Below are 20,813 nucleotides of genomic sequence, written 5' to 3'. Positions count from 1 at the left end.
ACAGAACTAAATTTCCATTGGAGATAATGTTCCCTCTGCCTTTAATATTTCTTAAAGTGGTGGTCTAGAAAAATTTAATTCTCTTGGTTGTCATAGCTATGAAAAATGTCTTTAGTTAGCCTTTTTTTAAAAAAATTATAGAAAGACAAACTGGAGACCCTGGCAAGATGGTGAAGTACATAATTACTGTGCCTGCATTCTTCCACAAACACATTAAAATTACAACTAAATTATAGAACAATCAACCATCTGGAGTCTGGCTGAACAGAAGTCTTATTACTAAATATATAAAGAAGGAACCAAGTCGAGACTGGTAGGAAGGATACAGACACAAAAACGGCCTCAAAACTTCAGGTGGCGGATGAAAATCAGAACGGATATCTCAGTTGTGGAGGCTCCTCCTGGAGGAGCAAGGGACCCCAGCTCCCAATACCAGGCTTCCCAGCTCAGAGTACTGGTGTCAGGAAGAGAAGCCCCCAAAACATCTGGCTGTGAAAAACAGTGAGGATTCCAACCATTCAGGTGGGATAGAAAGCTGTGGGAAACTCAAATGTCTTCTTAAATGGCCCATACGTGGACTCACTCACTCACAGGCACTCACCTTGGTCTTTGATGGAGGGACCATGACTTGGTGTGCCTCGGAGACGTATGGGAGGGGGCACACTGAAGTGTGTGGCTTTGGTGGGAGGACTGGAGGACAATTAGCATTTTCCCAGTTAGAGGTCCTCCTTCCCTGCAGCAGGCAGGGCAGGTGGGTGCCATCTTGCCTATGTTAAACCCGCCTCCCACAGGCCAAATCTAAATCTGATTGGCATAGTGAGCTCTGCTGCTCCGCCCAGCTCACTCAGCTGAAATCCTGCCCCACCTGGCTCACGCACCAGTGGAAGCACTTTCTCAACGAGCAGCCAGCCCTGCCCACATTGAACTCTTTCTTGGATTGTACACATTACATACCTGCAGTTCTTTACATACCACTTTTACTTCAGTAAAGCTGTTTTTAAAAAAAATGGTGAAAATTAGGAAAAATAATTTGAAGATGATAGGAAGGAAAAGTACTAATTTAATTTAATGAAATATGACTATTTTTGTGTATTTCTGGGTTTAAAATTGCTCCTCAGGCAGGTTTTGTATATTTCTTGGTAAATTTATGCCTGGTAATTTTATCTGTTTTTGTTAGTATTATAAACGGCTTTTTCATTTCATTGTTTCATTCATTTCAAATGTTCATTAAACATTTCATTGTTTGTTCTACTGGCTATTGTTTGTATATATAAGGTTAAACTTATATTTCAATTTATGTTTTATATCTTGCTATTTCCTACACTCTCTTGTACATTGTAATAGTTTTCCAAATAGTTTTCCAAACAGCAGTTTATATGAACATAAAGATAGATTACCTCTATCTTTACAACTGGTTACCTTCTTTTGTCTAATTTATTGTCTATTTCTCCAAAAATGTGTTTCATATATTGAATGAGTTTATTACCTAGATGCATTATGACAAATAATTTATAGATTAATGAAAATCAAATTCAACATACACACTAACTACCGTATACAAATTGGCTTGAAGACTCATTTTATTTAGCTGATAGGTAAATTATATTAGCAATTCAAAGATGGAGAAATTGCTGTATAAAATATGTGCTGATTTTTTTTTTAATCTAGATTGAACCTGAACTCCACGAACTGATCAAGAATATTTGTAGTCAGGTGTATGCAGTGTAAATGAACTTGAACTTGAAGAGCTGTGTGATGCTTCCAAAGATCTCTTTCGTTTCCTCTCGATTACCATCACACAAAGGGCATCCTTAAGGGACTAATCCCCACTTAAAATCTGCATGAAATTATTGCTACATTTGTTTACCAAGTAAAATAATAAATGGTCATGTTCTATTCCAATAATTAGTTATTAGTAAATATGACATATTTGGAACTCTATAACAAAAGACATACTCAATTAACTTTCTCCTCTTTCAAGATGGTTGCACAGAGAAACATAATGATAATTAGTATTCCCAAAGGTGTTGCATAATGAAACTGTGAAGCTTTAAAACATTTAATAATCTAAATTAGTATCTTCTTTTTTTATATATAAATGTAAAGATCAATAAACCACTAGGATTTTTCAGATATATCTTCATTATACAGAACAATTCAGCTCTGCTGTAGTTCATACATTTGAATTAACATAACCAACTCTCATCATTGTAGGACTCAGAAAAAAAAAAGACATTTCAATTTAAAATATATATATTTTATAATTAATAAATTTATATTGGATGAAATTAAAAGATATTAATTTTACATACTCTTAATAATAACTCAAAATTATTAATCATTACCTGTCATTGTTTCAGATACATGTGAATATACTTGGTTGGTAGATGTGGTGGAAAACATGTTAACAAAGGCACTATTCAAAGCAAATAGTTTCCAGGGAACCAATAAAAGGCTATGTCTTTAACAAAAGTTAATCTGCTTAACAATGTAATGTATGAGGAATGCTAAGAGTAAACAAATCTGTGTAATTTTCTCCACTTAAGATCATATTTCTCTTCATATCACACTTACCCAACTACGCGTTATTTAAGTTCAGCTTCCTAATAGCAAGTTATTGCTATTAAAGTTCCAGCTGGAAACTTCAGGTAAGATATTTAAGGCAATATATAAGCTATATAAAACCAGTAAATAGTATGGACTTTATTTTACATTTTACATTTGGACTTATTTTATATTTTCCTCTAGAAACAATAACAACCATTACAAGGTTGTGGATTAACTTTTATTTTCTTTATTTACTTCCCTTTGAAGAAGTTTTCAGTTCTGTTTTGAAATAATTTGAAAGTTTCCCCACCCACCCCAGGTGTTACACTTTACAATAATTATATAGATATTGAAGGAAATGCATTATAGAGCAAGCAATAAATTGAGAGTTTTATCTAAGTGTGAGTTTGTTGGCATCTTTAAAAGTTCCTCTATTGCCTCTAGTTCCTACCAGTGAAGAGTTCATTTGTTCCTTCATTAGGCACACATAAAGTAACAAATAAAATTTATACAAATGTATGGTGAAGGCAAAAATGATTCTTATAAGTGACCACAATGGTCTTCAAAGCAGCAAGTGTACAAGGATCAAAATGTGATTCTTTGGTAGGTATTTTATTTTCTTAATATTTTATAAAGGATTATTTATTTATGTATTGTAAATTTATATCATATATACATATATATAGCAAATAAGTTTTATGCAAAATCAAATTTATGTATTAAAGAAGAAATTTAAAGTTTCTCAAGAAAATCCTGTTGTAAAAGTAATAACCAATTGTAGTAATATAAATATCATGCTTGCTTCCTTTTTGTGCAATTAATTAAAGTACATCTTTTATTCCCATCTATGATAAAAATATTTGTACATACTAACTTCTTTTTAAATATGTTAATTTTTTGTTTGAACACGCCTGATTTCACTAATATTTTAATCATATTTTTAGTATAATCTCTCCAAAAAATTTTGGAAATAGACTAGCTTTTCCATGATCTTAAAATCAGAATAATTAAAATCACAAGTATAGACCCTCATTTTGGAAAAAAAATTTTTACAACCTCTTTAAACCTTTATTGTCAATATAACCTCATTTAATTTTATATTAAATTTAGGAACAAATCTAAACAAATCTAAAATTTAGCCTAAATAGTTTGAGAAATCTCTCAATACCAGTCATATTACTGTGTTGTGAAACTAGAACTGGCGTATTGAATTGAGAATATGCAGATTATGACCTGCTGAATGAGGAGGCACAGCCCACTCACTCAGAATTGGCAGGTAGCTCCCTCAGCATCTGAGCGCCCACTTTGGGGATGTGAAATACAATGGGTCTTTTTGATTGAAGGTGCAGTTTCAGTACACCACACAATGGAAATAAGATTTATTACTTAAAGATCCCAGAAATGAGGGAGTGCAACCGAGCCATGGGAAGGGCAGTTCTCCGTTCTGGTCAGGAGCCAGCAGGAGACAGAGAGCAGGCTAGCTAGCTTTTTGAACAGCACTTCCATAAAAGCATGCTTGACCTAGAAATTTTCTTCAAAGAGCCCCCATTCACTAGTAAAATTATTCATCATCTCTTTCATAGATACTTGTACATAGTTTACTTACTTGTAATTTTTTTCTCATTGATTCATTAAGATAAAATATTGTCCCAAACATATTATTAAAGTAGTAGTAAATGTTATACTTACTATGTTTGTTCTTCACATTTTAAGTATTCTCTTTGTAATAATCTTATCTATCGGAAACTAGTAACTACTATACTGTTTAATTGCTGCTAATGACATTACATAAAATGTATTTAGTACTGGAAAACCGACAGAGTTAGATCTCTATATCTCTGGTCCTATCTGAGTTTTCTGTACCCAGGCCTGAGAGTTCAGAAATACAGTTATTTCAAGCAATCTAATAGTAAGAATTTAAGAATTATGAGATGCAGAGATAGGATTGAAGGATTAAGTTCAAAAAAAAGAATCATAACCAAAGCTAAAGCAACAGGTTGAGAAGTACAACATATGTTACTCTTAAACCTGTAATTACCATAAAATATGGAGCTACTATGTCAAATATCATGTCATAAAGAGAAGCTCATAACGGTATTGTTGGTTTGAATCCAAACTAAAAAATAATTTATCTTTCTTTTTTGCTTGAAAAGCAGAGAAATTCATTTGTCTCATCTCCTCAAATCTTCTACATCAAGCTACGTCATGTTAATAAAGAACATTCTGCTGTTGTCTCTTCAGATAAGTCTCCTAGGAAACACTCTTGGTGGGAACATTCTGATTTGGCCAATGGAAGGTAGTCATTGGCTAAATATTAAGATAATTATAGATGAGTTGATTAAAAACGAGCATAATGTGACTGTCCTAGTTGCTTCTGGTGCACTTTTCATCACACCCACCTATAACTCATCTCTGACATTTGAAATATACAAGGTGCCCTTTGGCAAAGAAAGAATAGAAGGAGTAATCAAGAACTTTGTTTTGACCTGGATGGAAAATAGACCATCTCCTTCAACCATTTGGAGATTCTATCAGGAGATCACCAAAGTCATCAAGGACTTCCACATGGTATCTAGAGAAATCTGTGATGGTGTCCTCAAAAGCCAAAACCTGATGGAAAAGCTGAACAAAAGCAAATTTGAGGTTCTGGTATCAGATCCAGTATTTCCTTGTGGTGATATAGTTGCTTTAAAACTGGGAATTCCATTTATATACTCCTTGAGGTTTTCTCCAGCATCAACAGTGGAAAAACACTGTGGGAAGGTACCATACCCTCCTTCCTATGTTCCTGCTATTTTATCAGAACTCACCGACCATATGTCTTTTACTGATAGAATAAGAAATTTCATCTCCTACCACCTACAGGACTACATCTTTAATACTCTTTGGAAATCATGGGATTCCTACTATAGTAAAGCTTTGGGTATGTAGTATATATTTTTTGTATTATTTGAATTTGAACAAACAGAGATTTATATCACCTCTTCTTTATTTCCCTATGCCTATTCTTTTTCAATTCTACATATAGATTACTATCTATTGCTATCATTTGATAGCAGGAAAGAACATAAAAGACAATATGCTTTGAAACTATAGTGTGTTTTTCTAATTTTATGGATTTGAGGATACCAACCAAGTTTATAACACATAAGATATAGTTACAAATACCTTAATTAAAAATTAGGACTGGATTCTCATATACATATTGCATTGAAAATACAAATTGCCTAGAAACTTCAGGCGTGTGTGTGGAAAGCTGAAAGAGATTAAGCTTTCTACAAATCCGTTATTAATACTGACAAATGTGTGTGTGTGTTTAAAAACATGTTAAAAACATGTATATGGATCATCTCTGATCACTGCTCATAGATTTCCTGTTGTTTACTAGGCACTTCCCTGGATAGAGTGGGTACAACAAAGACTGAGATGAAGTTCCTGGCTTCAAGGATTTCACAGTCAAACAGAGAAGTTAGACATGAAACGGAATATTTACAATATGAATGATGTAGATAATAAAAATATGTACAAGGAACAGAGATATTATAAAGAAGGTAGGCAGTATGTGACAAGAGAGAAAGGTATCCTGATAAACTTCAGAATCGAAGTGATGCACAAGGAAATTTTTAAACATAAGTGTGAATTTTCTGGCAAAACTGGTGTGGAGAAAGAAACAGTATGCCCAATGTTGTGGAGTCTAGAAATAACACGTGGTGTTGGGTATTGCTGATAATTCAGCACATATGAAGGTCAAAGTGTAAAGTGGGGAGGCATGGAAAAGAATGCTGGAGATGTCAGGAATGCAAGGATGAATTAATTCAATAAATATTTTTAAAACATCCTGTATGTCATGCTAAGCATTTGGCTTTTATCTAATAAACAACTGGGAACAGTTTAAAGGAATGTATTATGACTAGATTGTATCTTATATAAAACACACGGACAAATGTGGACCTAGAATGGAGAAATGTCAGGCTGTATGCTACTGCATCATTCCAGGAAAGATGTGGTAAAAGCATGTACTGCTGAAGTAGCTTATGAACTAAAAACATAAAGCAGATGAGAATACATTGTAACACAATCAGGAGAGCAGGCTCTTGATAGACAATTTCTGCTTACCTGTGTGACCATGAAGAAGTAATCCAGTTTCTTTGGATCTACACTTATTAATCCCATCTCTAACAAGGATACTGAAAGGACTAAATTAATTAACATATAAAAAGGTTTTAGAATAGTTTCTGGAAGATAGACAAGTGTTAGTTGTTTATCAGGTAAAATAAAAGCCGATGACTAATTGGTGAGTGTTATAAGGGGTGAGAAAGAGATTAAATTATTTCTTTTTTAATTGATATATGATTGACTTATAACATTAGTTTCAGGTGTATAAGACAGTGATTCGATATATGCAAAATGATCACTACAATAAGTCTAGTTATTTTTTCCTTGTGATGAGAACTTTTAAAAAATCTACTCTCTTAGCAACTTTCAAATATACAATATTGTTATTAACTATAGTCACCATGCTGTACTTTACATCCCCATGACTTATTTTATAACTGGACGTTTGTACCTTTTGACCCCCTTTACCCATTTTGCCTATTTCCTACTCCCACCTGTCAAATACCAATCTGTTCTCTGTATCTACGAGTTTGAGATTTTTGTTTTTATAGTTTTTGTTTTGTTTTTTTAAGATTCCACATATAAGTAAGATCACATGGTATTTGTATGACTTATTTCACTTAGCACAGCACCCTCAAGTTCCATCCATGTTGTCACAAATGACAGGGTTTCCTTCTTTTTATGGCTGAATGATGTTCCATTATAATTATATATACATACTATATCAATATATATTATTGTATATGTCACATTTTCATTATCTATTCCTCCATCTATGGACAGGTTATTTCCATATCTTGGCTATTGTAAATAATACTGCTATGAACATGGTGGTCCAGATATTTCTTTGAAATAGAGATTTTCTTTTTTCCAGAATTGGAATTGATGAATCATATGGTATTAAGTTGGTGCAAAAGTTATTGTGCTTTTTGTAATATTTTTAACCTTCTAAACCGCAATTACTTTTGCACCAACCTAATAGTTTATTTTTAATTTTTTCGGTAATCTCTATAAAATCTTGCACTGCATAATGACGTTTCAGTCAACAATGGACCACTAAATGAGGGTGATCCCATAAAACTATTATGGAGCTGAAAAATTCCTATCACCTAATGACAACAGATGTTGTAACATTGTATCACAATGCATTACTCGCCTGTTTGTGGTGATGCTGATAAACACAAACCTACTGTGCTGACAGTTATATAAAAGTATGGTACATACAATTATGTACAGTACATGATACTTGATAATAATCAACTATGATACTGGTTTATGTATTTACTATACTATACTTTTAATCATTATTTTAGAGTGTACTCTACTTACTTAAAAAGTTTGCTGTAAAACACCAGCAATAGCCTCAGATGTCTCATGTTCACTGCGTCTCTGGATTGCATCATTTTCTCTTGTAATTGATTCAATCACATGTTGTTTTATAAACTTAGAATAGCTGAAGTGCAGTGTTTAACAATCTACAATAGTGTACTGTAATGACCTAGGCCTTCACACTCACTAATCACTCACTCACTGACTCACTCAGAACAACTTCCAGTCCTGCAAGCTGCATTCATTGTAAGTGCCCAATACCAGGTACCATTTTTAATTTTTTATACTGTTTTCACTGTGCCTTTTCTATGTTTACATGTTTACACACACACACTTACCATTTTGTTAATAATTGTCCACAGTATTCAGTACAGTAACGTGTACAGGCTTGTAGCCTAGGAGCAATAGGCTGTAGCATATAGTTAGGTTTGTAGTAGGCTCTACCACCTAGGTTTATGTAAGTGCATTCTCATATTCACACAATGATGAGATTGCCTAACAATGCATTTCTCAGAACATGTCCCCATTGTTAAGTGGTGCATGACTATACTGTTTTCCAAAGTAGCTGTACCAGTTTACATTCCCACATCCTTGTTGTCTATTATCTTTTTGATAATTGCCATTCTAACAGGTGCAAAGTGATATCTCATTGTGGTTTTGATTTGCATTTCCCTGATGATTAATGATGTCGTATATCTTTTATGCACCTGTTGGCCATTTGTACGTCTTCTTTGGAGAAGTATTGGTTCAGATCCTATGCCCATTTTTTAATCAGATATTTTTTTTGCTATTGAGTTGTATGAATTTTTATGTTTTGCATATTAACACCTTGTCACAGATATGATTGGTAAATACATTCACTCTTTGGTAGGTTGCCTTCCCCTTTGTTCATTATTTCCTTTGTTGTACAGATGCTTTTTTCATTTGATGTAGTCCCACTGTTTATATTTGCCTTTGTGGTCTTTGCTTTGGGTTTAAATCAAAAAAATCATCACTAAGGTCCATGTCAAGGAGCTTATTGCCTTATGTTTTCTTTGAGGAATTTTATGGGTTCAAATCTTATGATCAAGTGTTCAATCCATTTTAATTTTTGTATGGTGTAAGATAATATTCAAGTTTTATTCTTTTGCGTGTGTTTGGCCAGTTTTCCCAACACCATTTATTGAAGAGATTTCTTTTTCCCATTGTATATTCTTGGCTGCTTTTTCATAAATTAATTGACAATTTATGGGTGGGTTTATTGGTGAGGAGTGTTAAGAAAGGTGTTAGTTACAATTGCCACATCATCTTCTCTGAGTATGTTAAACATTCTCCAAATTTTTAAAAAAATAGATGTTTATCTCTTGGGATGTAAACAAAGACCTATTTATTCTGTCATCTGGATAGAATAAGCATAGCTACTATGATGAATATAAACTATCCTATAATGATAGAAGTAAATAGTCAACATCGTAGGGCTAAAAGTGGATCTTAAAAATGAAAAATAGAAGATGAAGTGATGGCCATTTTATCTGGCAATAAAGCTATTAATATCGGCAAAAACTGTCTCATCTCCTCATGCATACTGTAAACTAACAGTGACATCTGAATATGCGCAGCATCCCAGTTCTTGGAATAGAGGAATGAACATGGAGGATTCCTTGTTCACAATATATGTCTCTCATCATTTATGTCTTTATCAACTACATCTTCTCAACCTTGGAATAATAATTATTATGATTACAATTCTCCTTATTCATATTGGTGAGATTACCCCCAGATAAAACTTCCCTATGCTGGCAGTTCAAATCACACATCCATTGTATTTTGCTTGTAAATTAATGCTTGTAATAAAAACCACACTATTCTTTCAGTCTTAATACAGGAGACTAATATTTCTTAACAATTTGTTCATGGGAATGTAATGAAGATTTCTAAAAATGCTCTTACCGTCTGATTTTGATAATATCATGTTTCTAACCGAATTATACTCTTCTAACTTAGAATGACTATTTAAGTTTGCTTTACTAAAACATGATATTCTTACTGATGTCCAGGGACATGTACACTCACATTCAGGAGACCAGGTAAGAAGTGAAAGTAGTTACGTGACAGAGTAATTTATTTTGTGTTTAAATCTTTGTACATGTGATAAATGAGAATGACAAATGGAACTGACTTGTAAAAATTACTTATTTCCAGTTTGTAATTTGAATTTATCTTTATCTTTAGCTTCAATGCTTTAATCAAAGTCATTGCAATAAATCCATATACACTCAGGTCTCAAATTGTCACACCTGAGTAAATAAATAGTACAGCTTTCTGTAAGATTACTTTTCTACAGTGCAATGCAATAAGAATCTCAGAGTGAGTCCTTAATCTTTGTTAATTGCTAGAAATTGGATATTATATTGTCAAAATCCTTTTTCTTTTTCTTTTTTTTTTTAATTTCAGGCCATGAGTATTTTGTTCAAACTCATGGATATCATTATAGTAATAGCAGTTAACATTTGCTAATCTCCTATGACTAGACACTGTGAAAAGTGCTTCTCATATATTATCTCTTAATCCTTGCAATCAATTTGTAAAGGAAAAACTACTATCACAAAGGAGAATACTGAAGCTTAGAAATATGAAGCATGTTAAAATAAAATCATATAGCTACTAGTTTGAGAAAATGGTTTTCTAACTGAAGTCTTTCTGACACCAAAGCCTCTAGAAAATTTGTTTCTCCTTTTAAAATTTCAGGTACAAATCCAAAAATTATTTAGAATATTTTAGGTTTAAACTTTCTTGGGTGCTTTCTTCTTCCTTTCAATGTATTTTGCTTTTGAAATCTGCTGTTCTATTTGTCACCTATTTCAGTTTGCTGAATGGTGTTTAATTGGGCTATGTTATAACTAGGGAACTTGCTATTCCTATAGGCACAAGTCTCATAGTGACTGTTGCCTGAGGTGATTTGTCTGAGGATAGTTTTCTGGTCCGCAGAGAGCTTCTCTTTAACTAAAAGAAAGAAAAGTCTTCTGCGGATTTCAAATATATTTGTTTCACTTTGAATCTGGTAAAGTTTATTTTTATGTTCATATTAGAAACAAAAAAAGCCACCCAAATTGGGGAAACATTTAAGGAAAGAATAATGTAGCATTTTAATGCCACTAAAAATATTTGTAATCCATAAACATTACCTATTGCTACCAAGTTTTACTCTTTGGCCACTGAAAACAAACAGGTTCTTTTTTGTGAGTAATCTTTATATATTAGATGTATATAAATATAAAGTATTATTATAAATAATTAGGTGAATAATTCCTAAGAAATAATGCCATCTATAATAACAATAGACTATCTTGCAAATATATTAAATTAAATAGCAAAAGACAACAGGTCTTCAAAAAAAGAAAGATTATGACCATAATATTTAGATCTTCCCATGAACTAGGTACTCACAGAACACAGGTAATTAATGTAAAATAAAACGATAGAAATGAAACAAATTTGAGTGTGTATATCTCCATAGTGCTTGATTTACAGTAGACATTTTAAAGGAGGAAAATATGTATTGGAGTCTTTTCCCTGAAGAGTAATATATTTTGGCTTGGATATGTTTTTTTTCTTCCTTTCTTCCTAGTCTTTCCTTTGCTTCCCTCCTTCCTTCCTTCCTTCCTTCCTTCATTCCATCCTTCTTTTCTTCCTTCCACTTTTAAATTTAATTTAATGTTCTTTTGTTAGAACCTTTCAAATCACTGCTGGTAGCATTTCCTTTCCACAATGACTCATAAGCCATGTGACAGCCATAGCATGTCATCCAAGGTGGAATTTGTTGTGGGACATGCACAGTTCCCAGAGAAGGCTATCACACTTTTTTGCTCCCATTCAATGAAAGAGAATGGAGGTTATAATTTTTATGAGTATAATCTTGAGTTTTATATTGTTCACCTAAAAATAAAAGGCCAAAGTGAGAGGCAACAAGCATTTACCATTATTTGTGAAAATGAATAGCTATTTGGCAAGCACTGATTCAGACAGAAACCCAAGCCAAGTAGTGTTCCAATTAGAAGACAAAGGCAAGGGGTATTTATGAGAAAGGGAACGGGAACAATTACATTAGTAGAAGGAAGGCATTTTTTTGGTGTTTTTGTTTGTTTGTTTGTTTACTTTCTTTTGTTTAATTTTTGTTTTTTATTATCTTTTTTTAGTATTATTTTTAATTTTCTGTTTTATTTTAGAAGGAAGACATTTCTGTTGGTGCAGATAAGCTAACATAGGGACAATCTTCTAAGCAATGTTTTTAATTTTCAGTTCAGTGCTTTCTTGCAAACAGTTCTTTGGAACACAATGTTTTTTAGGCCCAGTCCAAAGGTTATTTTGCCCTGTTTTAACATCCCAAAGGTCTGAAACATGTATTGTGCAAGACAGTTCCTTTGGGATGGCAGCTCTGACTCTACTTTAAAGTGGCTCTGTTTATATACATACCTAGATATAGATGATATAGAGATAGATAGATATATTTTTTACAATATTTGTGTATTTCTTAAAATATGTCATTTGTGAACTTTAGTACTAAATACATTGTTAGAAATAGATCATTTGTGACATGACTGGAGACTGAGCATGACTGGTGCTTGAAAAGGAAATTGCAGTGTTTGGGACCATCTGCACTGTGGGTGCAGAAAAATAAATTTTCCTCCTATCCTTCTAAGTTCTTCTGGTTGAACTAATAATCATATTAACATGAGGCAGATTAACAGGAGAAAACAACCAAATTTATTATGTATGTACATACATGGGTTCCATACAATAGGAGAGCTAGGACAGATCTGGCTTATATGCCATCTTTAGCTAAGGAGAAGTGGGGTTAGTGTGGTTTGGGACTTCAAAGGGCAAGAAGGTAATTCACATGGAGACAGAAAAGTGTTTGGTAAATTAATGTTTGCCGAGTCATCTTTAACAATGAGACACAGAGAGCACTTAGATCAAATGGGCCTTGCCAGGTGCCTCCCTGTCGACCACACATTAGTTCGTATTAAACTATACTTTTCTGTGATGATAGCTCCCTACTTGAAACAGGTCTTCTATTTTAATTCTTTTAAGCAGTTAGAGGTGAGATCAAAGTTTTTTCCTTTGAGTTTCCATTTCTTAAAAACAGCCAGCTTAAAATAATCAATATCTCAAAAGGCATATTTTACAGTGGTAAACTGCTTCCCCACAATGGGCCATTGTCGGAGGAGTAAAAGAGAGGAGGTGATGCAATCTGGTTAAACTGGTCATTTTTAAAGTAAGATTTTCTCCCTACAATATCATATATTGCTAACATTTATTGAGTACAGATGCTATCCTAAATAATTAGCATATATTGTTTCATTCAGTCCTCACAGCTATAGGAAATAGGCACCATCATTCTTCCTTATTTTGTAATGAGGAGGCTGAGTAACTTGCCTGAGATTACAATCCAGAAAGTGATGAATCATTTGATGCCACACCCAGGGCTAAAAAGAAAGCTCTAGAAAGATACTCAGTTCATATACAACAAAACAAAGAGGAAAAAATTTGTCTAAATTTAAGCTTTCTAAAGAATTAACTAAATGCCATCAAGAAACTCAAAATTGAAGCACCAATGCAAGGCTAAAACTTGAAGTTACTCAGGATTTGATTACTCATGTTCCTGAGACAGTGTGAAGGCTGGTTCCTAGGCTTTTGTGGCAACTGGCACTGCTTCCAATCTGAGAGACAATGAGAAATGAATCAGCACAATTATATCCTACCCATCCTGTGCAATGTTCAGGGAGCACACAGGAAAAAGAGACCTTCAAGCCAGGGCATGTCTTTGGGGATAAAAAATATATAAGGAAGAACTTCCATGCACAAATGTTGTTTTAAGGATTACTAATTCAAGTTAATAGCGTTACACGTTTTAAAAAACTTTATTCTAATTTAACTTTATACAGATGAACTAGACATTCTTCAGCAATTATTACATACAAAAATCTTATTAAATATGATTCTGAGAACTTTATATCTGTTTTGTTACCCTTTTGAAGTAAACGGATTGAAATAAAAATGAGAACTTGATTCAAAGTACAAGGACAATATTCTAATTAGTGCAAATTTTCTATGACTAATCTATTTTTAACTCATGGTACTCATATATTGATGTTTCAAAGGCACATGTTTTTAAAATTATTTTCTAGGCTCTTTAGTTGTGTTTAAGATGTCAGTTATTAAATAGTCACATATTCAAACAAAATTATTCACAATTATGAAATATAATGTTTTCTCATTTTTACTATTATAAAATGTATCGTAACTATTGGATTTAAAAAGTAGAATACACCAGAAAGAACCAACTTTTCAACTCTGAGTTGTTTACCTCTAGCAACAAGGCGTGTCTTCCAGGTGTAGAAAGGACACCTTTCACAGGAGGGATTTGCGTCCTGCATTTAAAAATACAAAGGAGGATCAAGATACACTTCTAACACTGGCTGCTTGTCAAGTAATTTTAATTCAAAGTAATCAGTATGCCATTGTGGGATATTTGAGATGGCCTATCTTGGGTCACTGGCACTAGCATTGTGACTTTGAGATTATTCAAACCTCTCTTGATCTGTTATCTTACATGTGAAATAGTGGAGTTGCACAAGCTAGACCCAGGATGTCTGCAGAATGACAATCCCACTATCCTGTTTATTCAACCCTTATTTAGAATATCTATTAGTGAACTCATAAAACAAACAAATACATTAGAATTTTAAATTACTGAACTTCATTTTTGTCATGAAATTAAGTATATTTGGTAAGAGTTATTATTTTTTCTGTTGATGGAAATTTAAATCTAAGGTTGTACCTACATAAATCCCCAAACATAATTTATTTTCCATCTTTTTATAGTTTTTGAATTTGCAATAATGAAATATTTCAGGCATACAAGAAACCAGTGAATAAATGTAACAGACACCAATGAGATTAAACACTTTAATATCCAAGAATAATTTGAAAACAAAAAATATGTATTTCAGTTATTAATATAATTATATTATCTCTATTGTTCTTCACTAATTTAGATAATTGTATTATTGTCCTGAAGAGACCACTCAGTGGCAAATTGATTCCTTGAACTCTTCAATTTTTTATTTTTATTTTATTTTATTTTATTATTCAGGGTAATTTAGGGTTGCTGACATCTATTTGATTCTGGGATATATTTCAATAAGCTTTTAAGGGATATTATAGCTATTGCTAGTCAGAAATCCCTAATTAATTATTATATTTTACTCAATAATTAGACAAAGCTAAGTATTTTATAGATAAACTTTCAGTTATGCTTTGTTGTTTTTGTACCCTTATTAGTGGAAGGTCATGACAGCAACCGATTTCTTTATGAAGATATTTCAAATTATTTTCACTAGGCCTATTTTAATGACCATAAAGATTTTTCACACTCTTCTTTTGTTCTTTTGTTTCAAAATCTAATTAAATTTAAAGGCACTGCCTCTACATCCAAATTAAGGCTAACTCTTGAAAGGACACAAATACAATAATTCTAAAAGCATTGTTTCTCTCTCCCCTCTTCCCTTTTTCTGCCTTCCTGGTCCTTTTGTTACTCAAGGGCTTGAAATTACACAATTCAAAGGCAATTGACTGAAGAAAAACCTACCATTTTATTTCTATTCTCAATTCCTGATTTCCATCCCTCTAATCATTTTATTTGTTCTTATTTTCTCTTTTTAATGGTAGCCTCTAATGATTTCAACTTTTAAAATAACATTATTATATGGCTGCCGTTGTTCAGTTTGTCATGCACTAAGAATCTCAAATGATAGATATTATATCCATGTGTATGCAGACAATCTGTAGTTAGCCCGCGGATTTATTCACCAATCTTGAGGCAAATTTATTAAACTGCTAATGTTACTAAACTCTTGCTGTGAACTACGCACTTTGCAAAGATGCTTTGCAGACATTCTTGTTAATCCACAAGGTCATATAACAAAGTAGTATGAGTATCTCTCATCTATACATGACAAAACCAAAGATTAGAGTGTTTAGGGTCACAGAGCTTATAAAAGGAGTGTTTTGAATCTGGGGCTATTGAACTCTAGTACACCTAATTTAATCTACTTACTACACAGTTCTGAGTGAAAAAGCATATGGTTCCTTGGTATCCATGCCATATCTCCTTTGTTTGTGTATGAAGATGTCATATGGAGGAAAATGAAAAATTCCCTACCTCAGGAAGACAATAATCAATTGGCTTTACCAGAGAAGAAAATTATCCTCTATCAAATATGTAGTAATTTACTCTATAATTCAATTAATCTAAAACCATCTTAAAGTGTTTGAGCAAATTGTCCTCTAAGTGAAGCTCGTTTCAAATTGTTTTTCTAAATATGCACCCTGGGAAATGATAATCATGCTGGTCATTGTGCATTGCCAAAATTCCTAAAATGTATAAAGTTAAGGTGTAATATTGTAGAAATCCAGCAACAAGTCAAATGATGTTATGATTATAATCCGAATTCTACTATCTTGTCATATGTTTTTGAGTGTACAACTCAACGTTAGTTTCATTATTCATCAAATGGAGTATATAACTTCTGCCACATAAGATTGTAAAAATAATCAGGCAATGCATGTAAAAATGCCTTGTAATAAAGGCATACAACCTGAGGGTATTATGAGTTTTGGCAAAGCGGCTTTAGCAGTAAGAACCATTATTTTTCGTTTAACTTAATTTTGGAAAGATATGTCAAATTGAAGACATATTTTGTAAATCATAGTTATCATCATAGAGTACACAGATGTCAGGTTAATGACCTGCTTGCTTCTTTTTCTTTAAAATAGGACTGATCATATTCCATTTTTGTTGTTGAAATAATCATATTAATGCACATACGAATTTTAATTATATTGTTTTCCTTTTAATCTATAGATCAATTGACCTATGAGTGAGTGTAGCCATTACATTAAATATTATTTTATTTGAAAAAAAAACCTACCTAATTATACTTTAAAAGTTTCTTTTCATCTGAAAAGAGCTACAGTAGAATAGTTTCCATAATGGATATCATCATGCCTAAGAAGTTTGTCCATTTGCTGGTTTTTAATTTGACTCTGACTGAAATTGTTCTAAGTGGGAACGTGCTAATTTGGCCAACGGATGGTAGTCATTGGTTAAATATCAAGATCATTCTGGATGAGTTGATTCAAAGAAATCACAATGTGACCATACTGGCTTCATCATCAACTCTATTCATCAACTCCAGTCCCGATTCTCCTGTGAATTTTGAAGTGATACCTGTTTCCTTCAAGAAGAGCAATATAGATTCCTTAATTGAACATATGATAATGCTGTGGATGGACCACAGACCAACTCCTCTCACAATCTGGACTTTCTACAAAGAACTAGGAAAACTTCTAGATACCTTTTTTCGAATTAATATACAAATCTGTGATGGAGCATTAAACAACCCCAAGGTAATGTCAAGACTTCAGAAAGGTGGTTTTGATGTGTTGGTAGCTGACCCCGTAACAATTTGTGGGGACCTGGTTGCTCTGAAATTAGGAATTCCATTTATGTACACATTGAAGTTCTCTCCAGCCTCAACAGTAGAGAGACACTGTGGGAAAATCCCAGCACCAGCCTCCTATGTACCTGCAGCCTTGTCAGAGCTCACTGACCAGATGACCTTTGGTGAAAGGGTTAAAAATACCATATCTTATGCTCTGCAAGACTATATATTTCAATCCTACTGGGGAGAATGGAATTTGTACTACAGCAAAGTTCTGGGTAAGTCTAAAATATTATCTTCTTAATGACTCCAGATACCTTATTTATTATATATATGTATATTTTTACCTTATTTATTCTTATTGTTAATACCACAAAATGTTCCCACCCTACTGCATATGCCAAACTGAAGTAAATTATGTCTTCATACAAGTCCTTGATCATTATCTTTGTATAAATTCCTAGAAATGGAATGGTGGTATTAATATGTATGCTATTAATGCAACTAATTTTGTGCCTATTTAAGTAATAGTTTTTCAATATGGAAATCAATGCTCAAATATAAATGGAAGTACCTTTACTAGGATAAATTATGACCCTGCCAAAATATACTTTGCCTAACATGTTGAAGTCATACATGATTTACTTTCCCTTCTTGGTTCTTCATTCTTTTCTTTGTCTGGAGAAAACTTTTAAAAGTCCTGAGTTTATACCATCCTCTACCTCTCACTATCTCTCCATCCTTAGGCTCCTCTGTGCATTTGGGCTAGCACTGTCTCCTACTCAATTTCGTTTTTCTTTTGCTTTTGCTTTTTCAAAGCACTTTGTTAAAATATGATTGACACATAAAAAGCTGTATATATCTAATGTTTACAATTCAGTGACTTTGCGATAAGTATAGATCCATGAAATCATTACCATCATCCAGGCCATATACATATTCATCATCTCCCAAAGTTTCTTGCTGTCGCTATTATTATTATATTTAAGAATGCTTAACATAAGATCTACCCTCTTAGCGAATTTAAGTATAAAGTATAGTGTTGTTAGCTAAAGGCACTATGCTGTGTGGTAGATCTCTCCAGAATTTATTTATCTTGTATAATTAAAACTTTGTAACCTTTGACCATCACCTCTCCATTTCCCCCTACCTCCAGCTCCTGGCAATGACCATTCTCCTCTCTGCTTGATATCCTTTGGCAAGCCTCAAGTTTCCCGGCCTTGCAGATTCCTTATGAGGATCAAACAAAATAATGCAAACTATCAAGGCCAGTTCTGGTTGGCTATTTATATTACCCCACTTAGTGACCTCCATGAGCCTTCTTTCCTTTATTTTTCTTTTTTTTTCTCCTCATTTTTTCCTCCATATCTGTTAGTAGTAACAAGGGTATTGACTAACAGCGGGAATTAATAATTGAGGCTATCAATGGTACTTTCTTACAAAGGCAATATTCAAAATACTGTTTTTTTATATACCTTTTGTTCCCGAACTGAAGGGGTTTGTTTTTCCTGCATACATCAAAGCCAAAGGAGACAGGAACAAGAGCTTGCAGCAAAGAAAGTAGAGAGGTTTTTTTTGTTTGGTTTTGATTTTTGTTTCAGGAAATGGCACCAAGCCTAGAGACACAGGTGAGCTAGCCCTCAAAGACCTGGCTCTCAGACAGTATGTAAGTTAGGAATTGTAAAATACAAGGCAAACTCATAAGACACCGTGGGTTAGGGATTCAAGGTTGTATTGGGAGCTGATTGGTCAGAGCTGAGGTAAGGGTAATGAATCATTTCTTCAGGTCTTGAGGACAGTTCTGAGGTCTTTTCTAGAGTCCTTCTCTCCAGTCTCATGGGAAAGCAGCCAGGGGGGTCATTCAACTTAGGGCTCAGGATCTGAAATATAACTTGTCAAGATGTTATCTTTAGTCTACAGAGGTTCAGAAGGTGTGACCGTTAGTCAGGTTTGGGCTACTGTCTTCTGCTGCCTTGGTGGTTGTTGATTATCTGGGGAAAATGCTAGATCTCTGAGGGATATACAGAGAGAGAGGGATACGATTTCTACAACTAGGATTTAAAGCTAAATTTAATCAGTCATAAGCCCTTTGGTTTCATGTTCGTCCCTCCTCTCCTTTCACTTGCTTTCCTTCCTTTCTCCCTGTGTTCCTTCAGTTATGTTTTTTCATTCATTCCTTCTTCCTTCCCTCCTTCCCTCCTCCCTGCCTTCTCTTCCTTCCATTTTGCTTTTTTGTGCAAAAAAATATTTATTGATCTCCAACCCAGTATCTACAGCTTTCCTAGTTACTGAGAATAGAACAGTTAGCAAAACAGATCAAAATCTCTACTCTATCCCCATAGAGCTTACATTCTAGTAAGAGGAGACAGACAATAAATAAAATAAATATGTAAAATATATAGGATGTTAGACTGTGATGTGTGCTATGTAGTAAAGAAGACTGGATAGTTCTGGGAATAGGGTTACACTTTTAAATAGGATGGCCAGGGAAGGTCTCAAATGAAAGGGTGACATTAGAACAAAAACCTGAGGGCAGTCAGGGTGAAAGCTGAGGGCAGTGAAGTCTCCCTAAAGGAAAAACATTTCAAGCATAGATAAGAGTAAGGCAAAAACCTGTGGCAAGCCAAAGATGCAGGAATATTCTTACTATAACTTGACATTAATCTTACTTTTCACAAGTAGGAATTGCATATATATTTTTTCTTTCCTTGATTTTGGAATATTCTTCATCTAATTTTCAATCACTTAACTTTTAAACTTCTTCATAGAATTTGTCTAGAGAGAAGATATTAAATATATCACACATATAAATAAAACATATACAAAGTAATTAAAATTTGCATATACTTTTGAAGATATGATCATTAGAATTTTGAAAGTAAAATTCTATGTTTTTATACTCTTTGTAATGCAACTTAACTATATTTTCTTTATTTCTGAATTCTAAATTTCCTATGCCTCAAAAACTTTTTGCTATATATTTAGATGTTAGTCACATGATTATTTTCTAATATATCTGAAATGTGTTCAACAATAATTTTCACTGCTCATATACGTACCACATACTGACTATTGCAGGTACTCAATGAAATAACAGTCTAGATGCCTTAAATAAGGGAATTACAAAAAGTAAGATGGTGAAGTGTCTTGAAAAACACAAAAGATTCTGAGTTCAAGTTCCACCTACTAACCGTGTGATCTCAGGCAAGTAACTAAAACTCTGAGTCACAGTGTGTGCTGCTTTTGAAAATGGGTAATTATTTCACCGTACTCCTTAGGAGGATCATATGATACCAGATGTGTGGATATGCTATGTCAATTATAAAGAATTATACT

General features: G+C 33.3%; 1 protein-coding gene across 1 annotated transcript in view; it reads left to right on the top strand.

The window, feature by feature from the left end:
* The first annotated feature begins 4,706 nt into the window (after positions 1-4,706).
* The window catches only part of LOC308497159 (UDP-glucuronosyltransferase 2A1), a 56,290-nt gene continuing 40,183 nt past the window's right edge, over positions 4,707-20,813 (top strand). Inside the window, exon 1 of the mRNA XM_081047485.1 lies at positions 4,707-5,470. Coding sequence (XP_080903611.1) covers positions 4,753-5,470 — 718 coding nt within the window. The 5' untranslated portion in view covers positions 4,707-4,752. The remainder of the gene's footprint in view (positions 5,471-20,813) is intronic.

This window comes from Rhinolophus hipposideros (genome assembly GCF_964194185.1).
Source record: "Rhinolophus hipposideros genome assembly, chromosome: 1".
NCBI classification, from domain to species: domain Eukaryota; kingdom Metazoa; phylum Chordata; class Mammalia; order Chiroptera; family Rhinolophidae; genus Rhinolophus; species Rhinolophus hipposideros.
This window is presented reverse-complemented; position numbering and strand designations above follow the sequence as displayed.